This window comes from Ornithorhynchus anatinus, chromosome 5 (assembly GCF_004115215.2).
Source record: "Ornithorhynchus anatinus isolate Pmale09 chromosome 5, mOrnAna1.pri.v4, whole genome shotgun sequence".
NCBI classification, from domain to species: Eukaryota; Metazoa; Chordata; class Mammalia; order Monotremata; family Ornithorhynchidae; genus Ornithorhynchus; species Ornithorhynchus anatinus.
The window spans coordinates 48,108,705-48,129,750 of record NC_041732.1 but is presented as its reverse complement, the minus strand read 5'-3'; the positions used below and the strand labels follow the sequence as shown (position 1 = coordinate 48,129,750).

Sequence of the window (21,046 nt, the reverse complement as noted above, 5' to 3'; positions counted from 1 at the left end):
TGCTGGGAAAGTTGGGAGCGTTAAAGAAGGGGCAGGAGGGAGGTAGGGACTGGAGAAGGGCAGGGGAGATTTTAAGGAGAACACACCTGATAGTTTCAATTTACGTCAACAAAGTAGGTAGCCAGGTCATTAGAGGAAACAGATGAGAGGCAGAGGGACAGGGAGTATGAGGAGGGAGTTAATATGTACAGGTTGACATGTACAAGGGTGCTATGGATGGGAGTGCTTAAAGCGCATTATCGGCACAGGACCATGGAGATGAAAGTAGGGAGGATGCAACCAGGGGGAAAAGGAAAAAAAAAATACATTGGGGAAAGTTTCCTGGAGAAGGTGGGTTCCAGCAAGGCTCTGAAGATGCGGAAAATGGTGTTTGGCAGACTTGAAAGGGCAGGACATGAATATTAAGTTGGAGGTAGGAGGGACGACAACAGGGTACGGTAAGTTTAGATTGAGAAGAATAACGAATGCAAGCTGGGGTGTAGTTAGAGAAGGAGAGTTCTGGGATTAGCTTCTCTCCAGCTTGGATCTTGGAAAGGAGAGTAAGGCTAGGTAGTATCCATCAACTGCTCTATGGTTTTCATTGAGCGCTTACCATATGCAAAGCACTGAATTAAGCACTTGGGAGAGTACAATACACTAGAATTGGTAGGCATGTTCCCTGCCCACACTAAGTTCCTTCCTGCTTTAAGCCCCCAATTCCAAAAAGCGGAAGGGGGAAGAAGCCATAGGGGCAAGAAGATGAATGACTGGGGAGGCTCGGGAAGGGATATAACCACAGCGGACAGCTTACTGTACCCAGCCAAGTGCCACCCCACTTCTCGGCCTGCTTCTCCTCGCTGCAGAATAAGTAGGAACCGAGGGAAAGCTTCAAAATTCTAAGCAGCAGCCACTGCACAAGATGCTGCCAAAAGGTTTGAAGTCTGATTGCAAGAATTGATTGAGCCTGGCAGGGAACACCCCTATAAATGGCTCCATTGAGAAAGCAGACAAGCTTCTACAGCTAGAACAGAGCTCGGCTCACTTCCCTACAGTTGCCAATGCCCTCTTCTGCCACCCCCATTCTGTCGTCATCTCCTTTCCCCAAGAACTAGTACTTTGTCACTGTCACGAGTCAACTCTGGAGGGAGGTTCACCCTTTAAGTACAAGCTTTGGTCTACGACTTGCCTACACTGCAGAGTCCATAACATCTTTCCACATGGTATTAAATGTTAATCGAAGATCACCCTATACAAACTGCTCAACAGCCTCAGAATCTCACCTGGCAGAGTCGAAAGCAAAGGAATAAAAACAAAACAACAAAACCAGAGACACTCTCTCCAACCCCCCCACATCCCCGGGATATTTACTGAGAGCTTACTGTTCAGGAACTTAATTGCCATTTTTCCCAGTTTAGAAATTATACCTCTAATTATACCATAAGTCACTCAGCTCCAGGGACAGGTAGTGAAGGTTGGGACTCAGACGTAAACACCACATTAATGTAGTGTCCATTCCCCGGGTGATTTCAGCCATAATGAACAGGCCACAATAGCTTACACAGGTCCAAGTAAGGAACTTGTTAAAGACAAAACACTCCTTTGCTCCTAGCATCCATTGTGATGGAAGACTGCTTTCACAACCACTTCAAAAAAGCCTAATGGAGCTTGGAGTTAAAAATACAAATTTTCCTTGCCAAGAGAAATTTTGAAGTCAACTGAGGAGCCTTGCAAACACCTCATTTGCCTTTGTACGACCTCAGTGATCTGTGGGGACACTAAAGGATCTGGATGAAACATGTTTTATACCTAAATATGCAGTTACTGGGGCCAGAAAATGAGCATCCAACATCACACCCCCTCTCCTGATCCCTTTTAGCCCTTTGGGCTCATCACTGGTTAGCACTTAGGGAGAACGCTGGGGTTGCTCTCACTCTTTCCTTCCCAGGTCCTGGTTGGGGCCAGTTCAATCCAATCCCGACCCTATTCCTGACAAACTGTTTCTTTTCTTGGGGGAGGAATAGGTTATTCCCTTCTGTTTTTGGTCTTTCTCCATGTCAGCTGATCAAAACCACTGCAAGGAGGAGCACCACTGAATGCAATACCCACAATGCTGTTAACACTTTTGTCTCTTATTGGAAGAAAGCCAAGGCTAGCTATTTATGGCAGCATTGGTTTGTCCATGAGACTGCAGACTTACGATCACTCCACTGTCCCAGAACTTCCTCAAAGTGACCTCTACATGAAGTTGCTCAGGTAAACAGGTAGAATTTGGTGGCTGGCTAGTGGCCTCCTCCCCATCCTTTGAAAGTCCGCCCTCTCGCTAACGGGGCCATTACCGCCCCCAATTCCGCCAACAGATCTGCTCACCTCTGGGTCATCCGTTTCAGTCAGAACCCCCCGACCCCCATCGCAAACATTCGCTGCACCACAAGCAGTATATCTCCTCCTGTACCCCACTAGCCAGGAGCCTTTAGGGAGTGCCTGCAGTTTCCAAACAAGTACAGAACCCTGGCTTCTCTAAAATCCTTTGGGTGTCCATATTTGCAACTGTGCCCCTGGGCTGTTACGGTGCAAAGGTGGCCCCCTCCAGCTCAGCAGCATGGGAAGACCTGTGGGGTGTCTTTTGATGTGGGGCATAGGAACTGCTCGAAGAGAATAAGTAAGAACTATCGATTTAATGGAAACGGATTGGAAGGTCTTGGGGAGGCAGCACAGTAAAATGGGGGGGAGAGGGGAGGGAGACAGCATGACTTAGTGGATAGTGCACGGGCCGGGAGTCAGAAGGATCCAGGTACTAATCCCAGCTCTTTCACATCTGCAGTGTGACCTTAGGCAAGTCGCTTAGCTTCTCTGGGCAAGTTCTCTCATCTGTAAAATGGGGAGTAAGAGTGTGAGCCTCACGTGGGACAGGAACTGTGTCCAACCTGATTAGCCTGTACCTACCCCAGGGCTTTGAACAGTGTTTTGCACATAATGAGGACTTAACAAGTACCATACTTATCATCCGACTCTGCAGCTGATGGGTTTTTGAAAGCTGCAGTACAGAAGGAGGATGTTCACAAATTATTTAACTAGGATTAGGTTTGCCCCAACCAAGCCTAAGAGATAGGAGAGGTGAAAGCACTTTTGTGCCCATTAAATTTAAAATGACCCATCTCTATTTCTCTTATGCTAGGAGAGGGCCATTTCCCAGTAGCATCTCACTTTCCCCATTCTCCACCCACAGGGTAACTCTTAACCAAGACCCTATCGAATTAAAACGTGGTTTGACTGCCTCACTCAAACGAATAAACTCCCTGACAGATTAGACCAGGCCTCTTAGCTTATTTTTAAGCAGGGGAAGATGCATAAAAAGCTTTCCAGGCGTTGCCAACTGAAAGATACTACTGATAACTTGATCATCAGAGGAAAGGGGAGGCTTCTTTTTCTGGAGTGAAGAATATTTGGCATTTCATGGTAAATTCCTTCCAGAAGTCAAAAGCATCTCAATCAACAGCATTTCTCAACAGGTGTTCTTGAGGGCTGCTATTCCTCTCAGCCCAATGAACTGTATCACCCAGGAAAGTATCTTTGTTCAAAGGAGAAATGCCTCATCTTCCACTTTTCTTACTCTAGGCAGCAATGTAAGAGATGGCATTTATTGAGCACCTGAGTGCAGAGCACTGTACTAAGAACTTCAGAGAATACAATATAACAGAGTTGGTAGGCATGTTCCCTGCCCACTAATATCTTACAGTATACAGGGACTGTACTAGTGTAAGATGACATGGGCCACATACTTGTTAGACCCTCTAGACTGTAAGCTCGTTGTGGGCAGGGAATGTGCCTGTTAAACTGTTCTCTTCCAAACGCGTACAGTGCTCTGCACACAGTAAGCACTCAATACAATTAACCTGCTATAGTTTCATTAGTCTCCCAGCTGTTCACGTGGGCTGAGACACATACAAAGTTGCATTTTTTGAGATGATTAGAACTCCCACATTTCTCTCCTGAGATGCTGAAGCTTCTCAATCCCAGTCTGTAGACTGCAAAATCCTTGTGGGCAAGGGATCATGTCTCCAACTCTAATGCACTGTACTTTCCCCAAGCGCTTAGTAGCATCTGCCCACGATAAGTGCTCACTAAAATACCACTGGCTGACGAGGAAATTGGAATCCGGGCCTCACTGTAACCTTTCCCCCTTACACTGAGAATCTATGGCACCGCCCTAAAACCAGAAAGATTCAAGAGGAACTGGTCACTGCGGAGGTGGCAAGGGACGCACAATGATTTAGGTCGCAAGACCACTTCCCATTAACCTCCCTCTTTCACAGAAAAAGGTAGAAGAAAGGGCTCACTTTGGCAACATGGCCTTTCTCCCCACAATCAACGGTTCCCTTAATCCAGTCCAGGATGTGGACGGGTTACTGCGAATGAAATTAACAGGTCCCCCCTGCCACAGAGCAGTAGCTCAATTCTACCTCTGATAAAAGCAGCAGTTGCTACTGCTGGCTAAGTGGGCCCTCCCCAAGGAAAGGGGTTTAGAGGTAAACAAGGCTACCTGACAGAATTCGAACAGAAGACACGAAGATTATTGAGTGGTCTTTGCTATCAGTGCAGGGAAAAAGTAGAAGATGGAGGGAACGGAGGAGACGGCGGCGGGGAGGAGGAGGGGCAGGAAAGCAGTTCGTTCCAGAGCCTGTGACAAACTGTCTTCTCCTCAAGACAAGTCAGAGAGAAAACTGTCCATTCCCACAAGCTAGAACTTTAGCTTACTCTTCGCCGAGAGTTCCCAATTGGCTGAAGTCAGAGCAGCTAAACGCTAGCTCAATGTCCATCCGAGGTGACTTCGGTTAGGAGAAACCTAGCCCCCGAGTGGAGATATTGCTGTTTCCTCTTGTGTGCGGCGAGCTCCTGGCAGAAGCTGCAGGAGGATTTTAGTGAAATTGTAGAAAGGCGTGCCTGGAACAGAATTCCAGCTTATTAATATGAGCACACGGCTACTGCAGGAGACCAAATCAGCAATAATATTTTTAGACTGATTGTTAACTTTCTGCACTTCCACCCTCCTATGCCAGCTCCTGTGGATTTTAATCGCTGAGTCACTGCTCGAACCTTCTGAAAGCATTCCGCGGCAGCACAAAGCTACCCAGTGTCTGGTGGCGTTGGCAGCGGCAACCGAGGGGGCAGTTCCAGGCTGGGGTCTTAAGATACCAAGCCACTGAGCCTTAGAGCTAAACTCGGGATGGCTGCAGTTTTCAGGCGTGGACACTGCGGAGTGGGTCCGGTCAAACTGGCGAGGGATGCAGGCCAGGAGAGATGGGCGACACAGCCCTCTTGCAGACTGTATAGGTGGACGGGACTCTCAGCACCAGGTACCTGCTTGTGTCAGCACTGACTGTGAGCACCCCCTGTTCGGTGCCTCTTCCTCCATCATCCCAAACATCCCTCTAGCTGCCGTCTGCTCAGGGTCTGCTCCCAAGACATTTCAAGCCCTCTCACCATGTCCTCATCTAGAGATACACGCAGTAGTCCCTGATGACAAATTGAGCTTAAGGCTACTGGTGTCTGCTCGATGGAGGAATGCTTGATTCCTAAAGGAGGAATGTCATTTCTTCTCCGTTACCCTTCCCGTCTACACCTCTGCAAAGCTACAGCTTCTAGGCTATGCCAGCTCTCCCTGGAGGAGGGGTGACCCTGCTCTCATAACCCTGAGCACTGATTGAGACTGTGAGCCCCACATGGGACAGGGACTGTGTCCATCCCGATTTGCTCACATCCACCCCAGTGCTTAGTACAGTGCCTGGCACATAGTAAGTGCTTAACAAAGATTATAATGATTTCTATAATTAACGATATCAAGTATATAATAATTATATTAATAATTATGGCATTTGTTAAGCACTTTGTGCCAGGCACTGTACTAAGCGCTGGGGTGGATACAAGGTAGTCAGGTTGTCCCACGTGGGGCTCAGTCAGTGCTTAGTACAGTGCCTGGCACATAGTAAGTGCTTAACAAATACCATCATTCTTAACTCTCATTTTACAGATGAAGTAACAGGCAAAAAGAAGTTAAGTGGCTTGCCCAACAAGGTCACAAAGCAGACAAGTGGTGGAGCTGGGATTAGAAATGCACGTCCTCTGACTCCCAAGCCTGTGTTCTTTCCACTAAGTGACACACTGCTTCTTTATAATATTATTATCATCATCTGTGTCCACCAGACCTAGCCCTGACTTCGAGGGCATCTGGGTCTGGAAGGAATACACAATATTAGGCCAACACCACCGCTATCAGAGAATCAGGAATTTAATCTACATTTTTAGCACCTTTCCCGGGAGGAGGAAGGAAAAAGATCAACTGTACATCCCTTCTCAACACCACAAATATTATGCTAAAGCTTTACAAGGTGGGTAGATGGAGGAATAGCTCTCAGAACCCTGAATGACTTTCAGTAGCAAAAAGCAGCCTGGGTAGAGAGATCTGCGTATGAGGAGTCACGGGGCAAATAAATAAAATCTCTCAGCATGCCGAACCTTGCATATCTGGCATACATAGGAGGCTTATAACAATTCACCCTGACTTGCAGTAGCACAAACATGAAATTGTCTCTATCTGTTGCCGAATTGTACATTCCAAGCACTTAGTATAGTGCTCTGCACGTAGTAAGCACTCAATAAATACTATTGAATGAATGAAATACTGGGTGCTGAACCAGATGCTGGCCCTATTCTGATCAGGGACAGGTGGGTCTCAGTATACAAGACCTGAAATGACGAGGCTTGAGAATCATCCACCCCAACAGTCTACAGAGCCTTACAGTACCACTCTGCCCCAGTAGCTTATGAACCCTTGGCCCCACTGTCAAGTAAAAGCAACCCCCAAATCAGGATGTTCAGGGTCGACATGTTCGACTGATCCTGTAGATTAATTTACAATATTTTATTTAGAGTAGCCCTGACAGAAGGGAGCCTGGGCAGCCTGATAAAGAGTGGGCCATATTATGAACAGATTCTTGTGAATACATCTTATTTCCACATGGGGTAAGCAACATGGCCAAGAAGAACACAGGTCTGGGTTCTAATCCTGGCTCCGCCACTTGCCTGCTGTGGGCAAATCACTTAACTTCTCTGGGCCTCAGTTTTGTCATCCGTAAAAATGAAGAGTCAATACCCATCTCCTAACAACTTAGGCTGTGAGCCTATGTGGGAAAGGGCGCCTGGCCTGATAGCCTCATCTCTGCCCCAGGGCTCAGGACAATGCTTGGCACATAGTAAGCCCCTAACAGACTGATAATAATAGTGAGGATGATTTTTGTTAAGCATTTACTATGTGTCAAGCACCATTCTATGCCCTGAGGTAGATATAGACTGATCAGGTTAGATAAAGGTCCTACACAGGGCTCACTGTCTTAATCCTCATTTTACAGATGAGGTAACTGAGGCCCAGAGAAGTGAAGTGACTTGCCCAAGGTCATACAGCCGTCAAGTGCCAGAGCCAGGATTAGAACCCAGGTCCTTCGGATTGCCAAACCCATGGCCACTTGGCCACATTATTCAAGCCCTTGTCTGTTGCTGACTGGACAAATGGCTGTGCTAGATTACTTACCAGCCTGGGTGACTCGGTTGGCCTAGTGCAAACTTAGAAACAGGTGCAGGTGGAAGGTGCCAGGGTGCAAAAGCAGATCTGTGCTGCAGTGACTTCACTACTGACCAAGCAGCTACGGCCAGCCACAGGGAGAGGTACCTGTCCCACTTCCTGCATTATTCAAGGCAACGGACCTTCCATAAGAGCATCCATGTCATCAAATGGTGACAAGACAAAGTCCAGAGAAAGGAAGTGCAGCAAATCTGTTTCCAGTTGAGGCAGCTAGTTGTATTTGCCCAAGGCAGACCTTGTTTTGCCAGCTTTACTATTCTGGGTTTTGTTCTCTAATTCCTGCTGTGGTAAGCACTGAAATTCTCAGGCAAGTAGCACCATAGTCACAGAAAGAGAGGAAGTTTGGGGACTGCAGTATGGGCAATGGGAGTGTGGTGGGGACTTGACTTTATACAGAAAAGGCTATTTTGGAAGGGACCTGGGTTGCAGTTTCCATAAAATGCTGACAACCTAGTTCTTGTTCCATTCAGGCCCAGCTGGCCAGATCCTGGGAGGCTCTCCCAGCTGCATCAAGTCAGTGTCCCAATGAGTCAAACTAGCTAGAAGTTCTGGCTTTATGCGTAGCATTGGGGGGGGGGGGGGGGAACCAACCAAAAAAACACAAAATGGGTCATCTCGGCTAACTCATTAGGAGAGAGGGGAAAGGAGGAGAAGGATGGAATTTCTCCTTGAAGTACAAGTCCTTTGATGTCTACAGCGATATCTTCTTAGAGTTAGCCCCCCCCCCCCCCCCCCCCCCGCCAAAGTCCCCTCAGCTGCTTTTTTGCATAGGGTAGGTGTGGGGGAGGTAGGGAAGAAGAGTTGTATGGACTACACAATTTAGTTGGTAATTTTGCTTACAAAGACAATCCTCTTCACTTGAGAGACCCTGGGGGATTGTCTTCAAAGCTCTGGTTCTTAACTTCCGGCCTGGAGCCTATGGCTATTTCCCACTGAAACTAGGACCACATGTAGAAGACTTGAGACTGAGATGCGCTAACACCCTTCGGATGACATAAGGGAGGAGAGGAGCAGGAGAAGAAAGTGTCGAGTCCTACTGGTCTGTGCAGAAAGGCACACCTATCCTCATATCTCCAGTCTTGAAAGATCAACTTTCTCCCCCTTCAAAAGACAAGTCAAATTCCACTTTTTCCAAGAAGTCATCCCTGATTAATTCGCAGAACTCCAAGTTGCATCCGCCACCACCTACTTTTAACACTTGTATTTATTCACTCACATCCCCAGCTCTTATGCCTGTATGTACATTCAACAATTTATTCAATCATTTGGTCCTGACACTCCTCCTCATTATATCCTTGTTCATCCTCCCGCTATTCATAAACATATCTGCTTAGGTTCCTTATCAGTTTCCAAGTCCTCGGGGCAAGGACTGTGTTTCTTGCTTCTGGTCTACCCTCCCAAGCAATTAGTGCAGGGCTCCATACAGTTGACACTCGCTAAATACCTTTTGACTGACTGGTCTTAATGGTATTTGAGCATTTACTGTGTGCACAGCTCTGGATTAAGATCTTGGAAGAGGACAATTTAATACAATAGGAAAGTACAATCCCTGACTTCAAGGAGCTGACAGACTAGAGGAAGAGGCTAACATTGAAATGTGAACATAACCATTTATAATTGAAGTGCTATGGGGGATGGGTGGAAAATCCAAGTGCTTAAGGGGTACAGACCCAAGATCAAAGGTGATGAAGGGAGGATTAGACAGGGAAGGCCTTTTGGAAGAGATACAACCTGAACAGGGTGAGTGGTGGTCCAACGGCTATGAAGAGGAAGGGAGCTCCAGGCCAGAGGGAGGATTTGGGCAAAGGGATGGTGGCGGGATAAACGAGATTAAGTTATAGTGAGTAGATCGGTATTACAGGAGCAAAGTGTGTGGGCTGTGCATAGTAGGAAATCAGGGAGATAAGGCAGAAGGGGGAGAGCTGACTGTGTGCTTTAAAACCAATGTTGAGGAGTTTCTGTTCAATGCAGAGGGGGATGGGCAACCACTAGAGGTCTTGAGGAGTGGAGAGATATGGAATGGATGGTGTTTTAGAAAAACGATTGGGGCAGGAGAGTAAAGACTCCTGTGGGGAAGAAATCGGAGGCAGAGAGGTCAGTGAGGAGGCTGATACAGTAATCACGGTGGGATAATGAATGTTCGGATCAGCATGGCAGCAGTGTGGATGGAGAGGACGAGGCAGATTTAAGAAATGTCTTTAGCATCAGTAAGGGAGCCCTGGGCACAAGGAAAATTTCTAGAAGGCTCCTTTAAGTCAGTGAGAGCAGAAAGAAACATATGTTCTAAATAAGCCAGGTCCCCTAGAAATGGAATCAGAAAAGGAATATTACATGGCATCAACTCACAGAACCACAACTCTACACACAGAGCCCAAAGCCACTGAGCCGAATGTAACCCATCACACCCAAAACAGTTCTAGTTAAAGAGCTTGGCAAGTGGGCTAGATAGTGACACTGAGGCCAAAGGACCAGAAGCACTGAATCGAGAAAGAATCAGAAGGTGGTAGCACGTCCACTTTATATGGTCGGTACATGATCAGTGTGGCTCACTAGAAGACGTAGAAGAAAGCTTTCAAAAGAAAGAGCCCCAGATTCCCTAAATAAGAGGCTCTTTACCCAATTCACAGAAACCAGATCATGAGCCCCATGAAATCCAGCTACAAATAAATGCCCTTAAGTTTTAAACCTCAAGAGGTTGCAGAGGACATGAAGTTCACCATTAATTTCACCCAAATACATACTTTTGAAGTTCAAAATATTATAAATGAATAATAGTGGTTTTTGTTAAATGCTTACTATGCGCCATGCACTGTACTAAGCACCGGGTAGGATACAGGCAAATTGGGTGGGACACAGTTCCTGTCTCACATGGGGCTCACAGTCTCAATCCCCATTTTATAGATGAGGAACTGGGGTACACAGAAGTGAAGTGACTTGCCCAAGACCACACACGAGGTAAGTGGCGGAGCCAGGGTTAGAACTCATGACCCTCTGACGTCCAAACCTGTGCTCTATCCACTCCCCCATTTCTGTCTGTCTCCCCCTCTGGACTGTAAGCTTGTTATGGGCAGGGAACGTGTCTTAATTCTGTTGCATTGTACTTTCCCAAGTGCTTTTTAATAATAATAGTAATAATTACGGTATTTAAGCCGGGCACTGTACTAAGTGCTGGGGTGGATACAAGCAAGTTGGATTGGACACAGTCCCTGTCCTGCATAGGGCTCACATTGTTAACCTCCATTTTACAGATGAGGTAACAGCCACAGAGAAATAAGGTGATTTGCCCAAGGCCATATAGCAGACAAGAGGAAGAGCTGGAGTTAGAACCCATGACCTTCTCATTCCCAGGCCTGTGCTCTATCCACTATGCCATGCTGCTTCCACTGCTTAGTAGAGTGCTCTGCACATATTAAGTGCTCAATAAACCCCATTGAATGGCTGATTCAAAGACAAATGCCTAAGGTAGTGATGGAAGCTGGTGCTTGCTGGGAAAGTCCTTTGACTGACTGTCCTTTCTGTGGTATTTTTTAAGCGCTTACGATGTGCTAAACCCAGTACTAAGTGCTAGGGTACATAAAAGATAATCCGGTCCCACATGGGGCTCATATTCTAAGTAGGAGGGAACACAGGTATTGAAACCCCAACTCTGCAGATGAGGGAACTGAGGGACAGAAAGATGAAGCGACTTGCCCACCGTCACACAGCCGGTAAGTGGCAGACCCAGGATTAAACCCAGGTCCTCTGACTCCCAGGCCCATGCTCTTTCCATTAGGCCATACTACTTCGTACCCTAGTCGGTATCTCCAACGAGGGAGCACAGGCTCACCAGGTTTCTCCCTGGACTTGCTGTTACTCTGCCTCAGGAGGTTGCCCAAGCAACCCCAGCTTTTTCAGAACTATGATTCTTTCCAGAAAGTTTCACTAGACTCACTGCTGGGAAAGCCACGGGGGCTGGCAGGCGTGTTCTTGCTTCACTGGCCTGGGTGAGAGATCTGGCAAAGCAGCTGCTTGGTAGGAGTTGCGCATCCCACTCTTGGAGACTGAACTCTTCAAGGAGTGTGGAGGATGAGGGCGGGTTAGGAAATCGGGGCTTATTCCCAGGTTTTCAGAACAAAGGGGAGGACAGGGAGAAATAAACGTCTAGGATGTTGGAATTGGGATTTTCGGATAGACTAATTTTAACCCTCAGGAGCACATCTCATATACTCCACCTTTCCCCCACATATCGAGTTGCTTTGGCTACCGGTTCCCTCCCTGAAGTTGCAAGGAACTGCACATTCTCCACTACGGGCCTATTTCTGGAAGAGATATCCGCTGGATACCATCTTAGAATATGAGAACCAAATTAGCCCTGCAGATCTACTGCTAATGCCAAAGGGGAAAGAACCCCAGTGAAATCAAACCACTGTCAGAAAGGGGTTGGGGGAGAAGACCCAGCTCTGGACAAGTGGCTTTCCAACGGAAGCAGACTGCACCCAGGGCTTTGGGATAGAGAGCTGCGCTCTGCTCTGTACCTGCAGTAAAACTGCAGACTGTATTATTGGGGTCAGGATGTGGGTTTGGGGTTCACTGTGGAGGAGGCTGATTGACCCTACTTGGAACGAAGGCGCAGTGGCTCCTGCCACTAAACCTGGGGGTACTAAGTGCTGGCCGGGACCCCACTGGGGTTTATATGTCAGTCAGTTGTATTTATTGAGGGCTGTGTGCAGAGCACTGGGCTAAGTGCTTGGGAGAGTACAACAACAGACATTCCCTGCCCACAACGAGTTTACAGTCTAGAAGGGGAGACAGACACTAATATAAATAAATATTCCTTCTTCCCCGCCTCTCGTCTCTCTCCTGGGGGCGGGTTGCCTATTTATCCTTCTGATAGTATATAGGCGACCGCCCTACAGATGAGGCAGGTCTCTACCTGGGCTGGCCCACAGGTGTCAGCTACACAGAACTGATGGTCAAGCAACTGAATATAGCACCTGTGCAGGTGTCTGCACTGGGAGTGTAGAACGGGCAATTCATGGGAATCTGTGGGGCTTCCTGGATCTTTTGTTCCAGAAAGCCTCAACTGGGAAAGCCAGCTTCCTAGACCACAGAAAGGGCTGCATGTCGGACAGCTAGGTCGCCCTCAGATACAGCCACGGTGCAGCCAACAAAATCAAAATGGGTTCACTTGGAACGTGCGCTTGCTGCTCCACTTGTGACAAATCCTTTATCTAAGTGTTTCGTTGTGGTGGCTGCAATGGCAGCCATGGCAAGATACTATCTGAGAACCACTTCAAGGGGGAGAGTTTCTGTGGTAACCAGGGTGAGTTGCCAACCCTGTCAAAATGTCAAGCATTGCCATGAACCAACCTAACACAGAATCTGAAGTTTAATACCATCAGCGGCATTATTATTTTAATGATTATTCTCAGACTCAGTTTTCCCAGGCCCTTTTGACAAGAGAATCACTCAACTCACTCCCTGTTTCAAGACCCCTCCCCTCAAAACAGAAGTACCCACTGGGGTTTTACCCAGGCAGCTGGGCATTAAAGTTATATAAACACTGACACACATATACTAGGGCACCAAGCCCTGCAAAAGTGTTCTAAAAAAAGATCTGCGTTTTAAGAGGGTTGGAGGGCAGGAAAAAAAATACTTCAACAATCCAGTACTTTGTTGCCATATTTGCAGTCTGCTAGTGAAAGCCACTTCTGACTCCCATGACCAAAGCCTTAAAGGAAGTTTCACTTTAGGTCTACAAAAATAGGACTAGTTTTCTCCCCGTCATTACTAAAGCTGTCCTGGTATCCTGTGACCTTTCCAGTATTCTTACTCACTGTTTTCTCTTAGAACAGGATTGAGTTAACTCTCCTCCAAACTTTTTTTGGAGAAGACAGGGAAGGGAGAGGGGCTAGCAGGGCAAGGAAAGCTCCAGGTCGTTCATTTTAAAGGCTAACTGACACAAAGCATTTTGACAAGTGCGTCTTCTCCCCTCCTACTCCACCTCAGAATAGCGCCATCTCTAGAGGCAGAAGGTGTCGACTTCCTTTCCCTCTTCTCTGTGCTAAACTCCAAGCGCGTACCACATTTCACCTCTATCCACGTACATTCGATTGTACCGGCCCGTAAGCCTACCTATTCATTCAGGAGGCCAGTCCCATTTGCGTACCTGCCCGCCCCCGGCCTTAGCTTTCCAAGTCTCCGGGGTGAGTATCCCGGGGTTAACACCACATATTCAACCCCTTTTCTCCCCACCTAGAAGCATTTTGCTACATCATCTCCAAGATGGATCTGGGCCCTCGTGGGTTACTTCTAGCAATTTAAGCAAGCGCTGCGGCTATTAAACACTTCCACCCATTCACCCTTTGCCCCTCAAAAGTACATTTACAACTTCAGGGTGTATGGTTCAGAAAAATCTCTGCAGTCTGATTCCTCTGATTCAATTCACAGCCATCTACCTTCTGCAAAAGAGATCTCTATTAAAAGGGGGTGGGGGGGGCGGACCAGACAGGGGATCCCCAACTGTTGCTGGGTGTCAGCAGGCAGTCCCTTACCAGATTGTGTGCTGCTCTGTACTGCAGTATCAGAGTCCTGGGTGCTCCAAGGTCTGTCCCACCCGGTCAGGCTGAGAGACTGGAGGCCAAGGCACAGGTCATTTGCATCCGGGAGACCGCGGGAAGAATCTTGCGCAGAGGTGGGGAAAAGCATCCTGCTTGCAACTGATCCTTCAGAGTCCGGGAAGTCTGGTTTGGATGGAAGAACAGATAGAAGCCCTAAGAGTTAAGGTATTTTTTAAAAAATATTTATATTAAAATAAAAGGAGTTTTCCAGAGCTTCCGGCTCCTGGTCCAGTCCGGCACCGCTCCGAAACCACTGCCCTCGGTACTTTTGGGGGCGTAAGCGCTAGAATGACTGCCATACATACATCCAGTCCCCCCGCCCCCCACCTTCCTATCCCGTCTGCATTACTGACTGGGCCAGCATGTGATCAGGCTGCTGATGCTTACCGTGCTGCCAGTGACATCACTCAGCCGTGCAATATAACTGCATCATTTCTTACAAAATAAGGAGGTAGGAGAAGAGAGCTCTCCCCCCCCACCCCCGAAGCAGAGACGGCACAGGCGACAGGAAGGAAAGAAGGTGCCGTTATGAGGAGAAATGGGAAGAGAGGGAGAGATAGGGAGAGAGAGAGAGAGAGAAAGAAAAGAAGAGACCCGAGCCACGGAAGCAGCATAAACAAGCTCGGAGCTACAGCAGAGCCGACAGAAGGCTCAACACTGAAATCCTCTCGGCAATAGCTGTAGCGACAGAAAGACAGAGCAGACTGTTTGTTTAGTGCTGCCCAGATCTGCCGTTCCTCCCCACCCCCAAACCCAAAAAACACTTTAGCCCTGGACTCTCTCCAGCTGCTGGCTCCAGCCCTGATTTAGCAGTCCAATGCAAAGCTTCACAATTCTGCTAGCATAATCTATTTGCTTCAACTTGGCCCTGGTGTCTCACTGACTCTGCATTGTTTACCATTGAGTAATATGGATAACCTTCAAAAAAAAAAATAAAAAAAAAAGCCCTGAACCACAGGAGAAGTGCATTATGTTGCAGACGGGTTCGAGACTGCATGTCACAATGAAAGTGACAGAGCCTGAGGCGCAGGGAGAAGAGGAAGGACAACAGGAGTGCTCCGGAAGCCATTAGTCATGACTTCACAGGAGACTTTCTGCAGCCCCACTGGAAGCAGGTGGCCTTGACCCTTCATGAGGAGTAGCATACCACTCTCCCACATCCTTATCCAAAACAGGGTATTTACGTTTAAGGAGTGTGTCCACTCTTATGTCCAGAGAGCATCGCCTCTGTTACGACTCTCCCCACATGCGAGCACAGACATTTCGATGAAAAAAAACAGCAACATGTTCAGCATCTGAGTCTCCCCTTCAACAGCAACAAAAGCAGAAAAAAGAAAGAGGGGCCGGAGATTCTATGATCCCACAAGAACCCCAAATGATCAGTGTATCTGAAGTCTGAATCACTGAGAAGACAAGTTTGTAACCCAAGCAAGCCACTGAGCAAACCCAAAAGCAACAGGTGCCCCAAGATTCCCACCCTTCCACCAACAACCTTTTCTGCCCAGGCAAGTCTCTTGATCTTTCTGCGAGTTCTACTGCATCTGGGCTGCAGGAGCCTCTTCAGTGTTTACTCTTCCACCTATCATAAGTGGGGCAACTGTTAAGATTATTACTTTGCCTCCTGCAGCAGAACAGTGGCTTCTCCAATCTACCTGCCATAAAACTGCCTCTTTATATTCTACAGGGAATAATGCATTCAAGAAATGTTAAGAAAACCAAAACCAACAAAAACATTCCCAGTTCCTTTGGCCACAGTTTAGAGTGGTACCTACATATGCCAGTGCCAAGATGCTCCTCCCACAAACCCAAATGCTAAGTTTCCCTCTTCTAAGGGGGTATCAGGAGGCTGCCTCGTCATTCCCGGTTTGTTCCTTCAGGTACAAGTTTAGTCGAGATTTCATCCCCTCTGCAAATTAGCCAATATTTTAAAAAAGAAAAGCAAGCATTGTCTGGGAAGACATGAAGCTCTTGGCAGCCCAGACAAAGCTCTGAACCTCTCTGGGGTTCAGAGACCCCTCTGAGGGATAAATGCTGCTGCTAAAGAGAGAGTCCTCCCAACTATGCTGCAGCTCCCTCAGCCCTCACCCTGGGCACTGAGGAACAGAGGGAAGATGGGGGGGTGGTCGAAGAGACAATGCCATATGGTATATCTCCAGGAGAGCATATCAGCTAGTGCTCGGAGGGGCCAGCTCCCTTCACTGCAGAACCAGCTGGCAGAGAGCCTCCTGCAGCACTCTCTGTGCCCAGGCTGGCTGGAAAAGGAAGGAGGTGGCGGTGGAGGTGGAGAAAACTGCGTGCTCGGAGCCCACTGGACTCCTAGATGGGGAGAGACAGATCGGTGTGACTGCCAGCATTCCCAAAGACCACCACTCCCAGAGTTTATCAACTCACAGAAAAGTCAGGGGTTAGATCACTTGTGTTGGGGTGCAGGTACTGGTAGATTCCATTGCCACCGGGATGCCCAGAAGCCACAGCCAGGAATGCCCCGAGACCCGCTGAGAGGCTTCTCGGCCTCTTTTTCCTTTCCTCTTTGCTTCCGCCCAATGTGCATCCCTCTATCCTGAGGCATCAATGCACCAGGGTGAGTGGATTAAGGTGAAATGGTGGAGATGTAAAGGAGTATACACAGATGGCCACCCTGACTTCAAGACCTGATCCATGAGTTATAGGCCAGGCAACTACATTTTCTTTGTAGGTACAGTTAAATAGTCTGTGGGAGCAAAGACAGAATAATAGTATTTATTAAGTGCTTACCGTGGGCAGAGCACTGTACTGAGCACTGAGAATACAGGTACAACCAATTCTCCCAAAAAGCACATTTTCGCTCACATTTTGTGTTATGGGCAGGGAACATGCCTGCCAATTCTGTTGTACTATACTCTCCCAAGCGCTTAGTACAGTGCTCCGCACAGAGTAAGCACTCAAATACCACTGATTGATGACCATGCACTGTTAAGGTATTAGGGGATGCCTGTCTGGATTCAGCATACCGGAAATGCAGTCAATCATATTTATTAAGTGCTACGTGCAGAGCACTGTACTAAGCACTTGGGAGAGTACAGTATAACTAATGCACATGTGGACACCAAAGCACTTGGGGTGAAGACCCAAAATCAGACAGGAAACCTGGTAAAGACTCCTCAGTTCTCCATTAACTCTCCACAGATTAATCAAGAAAAAGGGAGGCTTCTGGGAACCATGGTTCCCCTGCCCTACGTTTAACACGGAGAAGAGTGTGATGGCTTCAATATTTAATTTTATTTCTATTTCCCCATTCTCTCACTACCTGCAACTGGCATTTGTTACTGATTTTTTTTTAAATGACATCTGTTAAGCGTATACTAAGTGCCTTGGTAGATACAAGCTAAATCAGATGGACACAATCCAAGTCCCACACGGGGCTCAATCTTAACCCCCAGGTAACAGGCACAGAGAAGTGATTTGCCCAAAGTCACAGCAGGAGAGTGAAAGAGCCAGGATTAGAACTCAGGTCCTTCTGACTCCCGGGGCTCTATCCACTAGGCCACACTGAATCCCTTGTGACTTCCATGTCTTGGCACACCCATTGTGGGAGAGACTCTCACTCAACAGTACTGGACCCAAGCAACAGAAAGGCAGATACGCTATTCCTCCTTGCAGCTGTCTACTACACCAGAAAAAGGGGCTTCTGGGAAATGGAGTTACCTAACTCCAGGCAGAGGTGGTCAAGGGGGTGGACATTTAACTTCCTCTTCCCACCGCTTCACAAAGCAGCATGGCATGGTGGACAGAGCACAGGCCTGGGTGTCAGACGATCGTGGGTTCTAATCCCAGCTCCGCCACTTGTCTGCTGTGGGACCTTGGGTAAGTCACTTTACTTCCCTGTGCTTCAGTTACCTCATCTGTAAAATGGAGAATGAGACTGAGCCCCATGTGGGACAGGGACTGTGCCCAACTCAATTTGCTTGTATCTACCCCAGCGTTTAGTACAGTGCCTGGCACAGAGTAAGCCCTTAATATCACAGTTTATTATTACTACCCCTCTGATAGGGGTGCGAATGAAGATGAGAAAGGACTCCATCACTCTCAGCCCAAGGCAGCAACACACTGGGTGAGGCTGTGTAGCCTGAGGAAGGCCTCCTCCTGGAAAATGGGTGAGGGATGTTTTGGATGCTTTCTCTTTCAGAGTGCTTTTCCCACTGAACTTTTTCCCACTGGCAACAGGCAGGGAACACAGTTTTGCAGTCAGACAATTGCTGAGAACAGGGCAGACTCAGGAAACAGGACTCAGGTGAAGCTGCCTTGTCCCACGAAACTGCCTTTACCTGAAAATCCTCCTGCCCTTTTTCCAACTCTGGGAGGCCTAGCTGCATGGAGTCTAATTTCTTTTTTCCGACCGTTCTCTTACATCCTGCTTCCCTGAGAAAGGAAAAAGATTCCCCTGATTCATGCTATGCTGCTCTGAATATTTTACCCAAAGATGGAACAGAGGTGTCTGCTACTGTTGAGGCCTTGAAGATATTTTACCGTGGGACAAATAAAATGCACCCGTTTTCCCTACCAGTCACCTCACCCTGTATGCCACTGGGCATAGAGGAACTGGGTGAGACTGAGGATGGCTCAGTGCAAGCCAACACCACTATTGCAAGAAAAACTGGTGGTGGGACACACCTATCTTCTCATCACTGGTATCCAAGCAACGCTCACTTCTTGAGTGGCAAGAGTCAGAATGCAAGGCATTCACTCTGACACTTAGGAATACCATCTTGCTGTGACTCAGCAGCACCATCTGAGCAGAAGGATGAGGCAATATCTACAATGTGATTTTTCCTTAACCTGGGGCTTATCGAGAACACCCGAGAATCTGTGTGGCCTAGTGGAATGAACACAGGCCTGGAAGTCAGAGGATCTGGATTCTTATTCCAGCTCTGCATCAAACAGAACTCCTTACTATCAGCTTTAAAGCACTCAGTCATCTTGCCCACTCCTACCTCTCCTCATTATTATCCCACATCCCAGCCCGCAGACTTCACTCCTCTAATGCCAACCTACTCACTGTGCCCTTATCTCATCTATCTCGCCAAACTCTCGTTCCCATTCTGCCTCTGGTCTGGAATGTCCTCCCTCATCGTATCTGACAATTACACTCCTCCCACCTTCAAAGCCTTACTGAAGTCTACATCTCCAGCCTTTATCTCTCTCCCTCTCTCCAGTCTCGCATCTCCTCCTGCCTTGAAGACAACTCTACTTGGATAACTTCCTGTCACCTCAAACACATCCTAAACAGGGCTCCTTATCTTCCCGCCCAAACCTTGTCCTCCCCAACCTTCCCATCACTGTAGACAGCACCACCATCCTTCCCGTCTCACAAGCCTGTACCTTTGGCGTTTTCCTTAACTCCTCTGTCACTCAACCCACATAATCAATCTGTCACCAAATCCTTTCAGTCTCACCTTCACAACATCACTAAAATCCACCCTTTCCTCTCCATCTGCATTGCTCCCACGTTAATAAAATCACTTATCCTATCCCGCCTGGGTTACTGCGAGAGCCTCCTTGCTGACCTCCCACCCTCCTGTCTCTCCCCACTCCAGTCCATACTGCACTATGCTGCCTGGATCATTTTTCTACAAAAACACGACACATCACCCCCAACTCCACAAAAAACTCCAGTGGTTGACCATCACCTGTGCAGCAAACAAAAACTCCTCACCATTGGCTTTAAAGCACTCCATCATCTTGCCTCCCCCCTTGTGTGTCACCCTGACTTGCTCCCTATGCTCTTCCCCTAGTTCAACACTCTGCACATAGTAAGTGCTCAGGAAATACAACTGAATTAGAATTATTGAAGGTACATCTCCTCCAAAAGGCCTTCCTTACCTAAGAGCTTTTTTTCCCCTCCCACTTCCTTTTGCATTGCCCTGACTTACTCCCTTCAATTAACCTCCCTCCCAGCCCCACAGCGTTTCTGTACACAGTGTTCTGCACACAGTTAGTGCTCAAAAAATACAATTGCTTGAGCTCCACCACTTATGTGCTGCATGACACTGGGCAAGTCACTTAACATTTGTGCCTCTGCTGCCTAATCTGTAAAATAGAGGTTCGTTACCTATTATTCTCCCTACTTAGCCTATGAGGCCCAAGTGGGACCAGATTTTCATCTATTTGAGTATTTAGCACATGGTAAGTGCCTAACAAATACCAAAATCATTACACTAGAGCAGAACTGGGGGCATCTATGCAGGATACAGCTTCTCACACACAAAAAGTCTTGAGCAGCAACTGCAACAATCCCTGCCAACACCCAGTCAACAACAACAACAAAAACCACACACACAAAAACCAAACAGCCAAAAAAAACCCTTAACTATCCATATGCTGTTCCTTGGTGAAGCAGCTTTTTGTGAACACAGACACGGGGCATCAAGGTCCATTAAGGGAACAAGTGAAATACTCGATTCTCTGCTGTACTCAAATTCTGGGCTAAAAGAGCAAGTATTAATCTTGCAAAATAGACTTGGATCTTAAGTTAAAAAACAAGTAGCTTTAGCTCTTTTCATGAGACAGCATGGCCTAGTGGAATGACCTCAAGTCTGGGAGTCTAATCCCAGATCTGCCACTGGTCTGTTGTCCTGCTCAGGGTCACACATCACCACTGGGTCTCAGTTTCCCCAACTTTGAGAAGGGGGTATGATACCTGTTCTTCCTTAAATTGTGATCCACGTAGGATAGGGTCTGCACTTCATCCGATTAGTCTGTACTTACCCTAGTGCTTAATACGATTTTAATAATTATTTCAAGCAGCATGGCCTAGTGGAAAGAACACGGGGCTGGGAGTCAGAGGACCTGGATT

General features: G+C 47.6%; 1 protein-coding gene across 8 annotated transcripts in view; it reads right to left on the bottom strand.

The window, feature by feature from the left end:
- CPEB1 (cytoplasmic polyadenylation element binding protein 1) overlaps nt 1–21,046 on the bottom strand; it is a 69,537-nt gene that overhangs the window by 25,440 nt on the left and 23,051 nt on the right. For 7 of the 8 annotated variants that reach the window (XM_007666270.3, XM_007666269.3, XM_029065541.2 and 4 more), the window contains exon 3: nt 14,149–14,337. In XM_007666270.3, the coding sequence (XP_007664460.1) occupies nt 14,149–14,337 (189 nt within the window). Of the gene's footprint in view, nt 1–14,148; nt 14,338–14,601; nt 14,711–21,046 lie in introns of those variants that run through there. The other variant, XM_007666273.3, reaches the window with a different exon arrangement.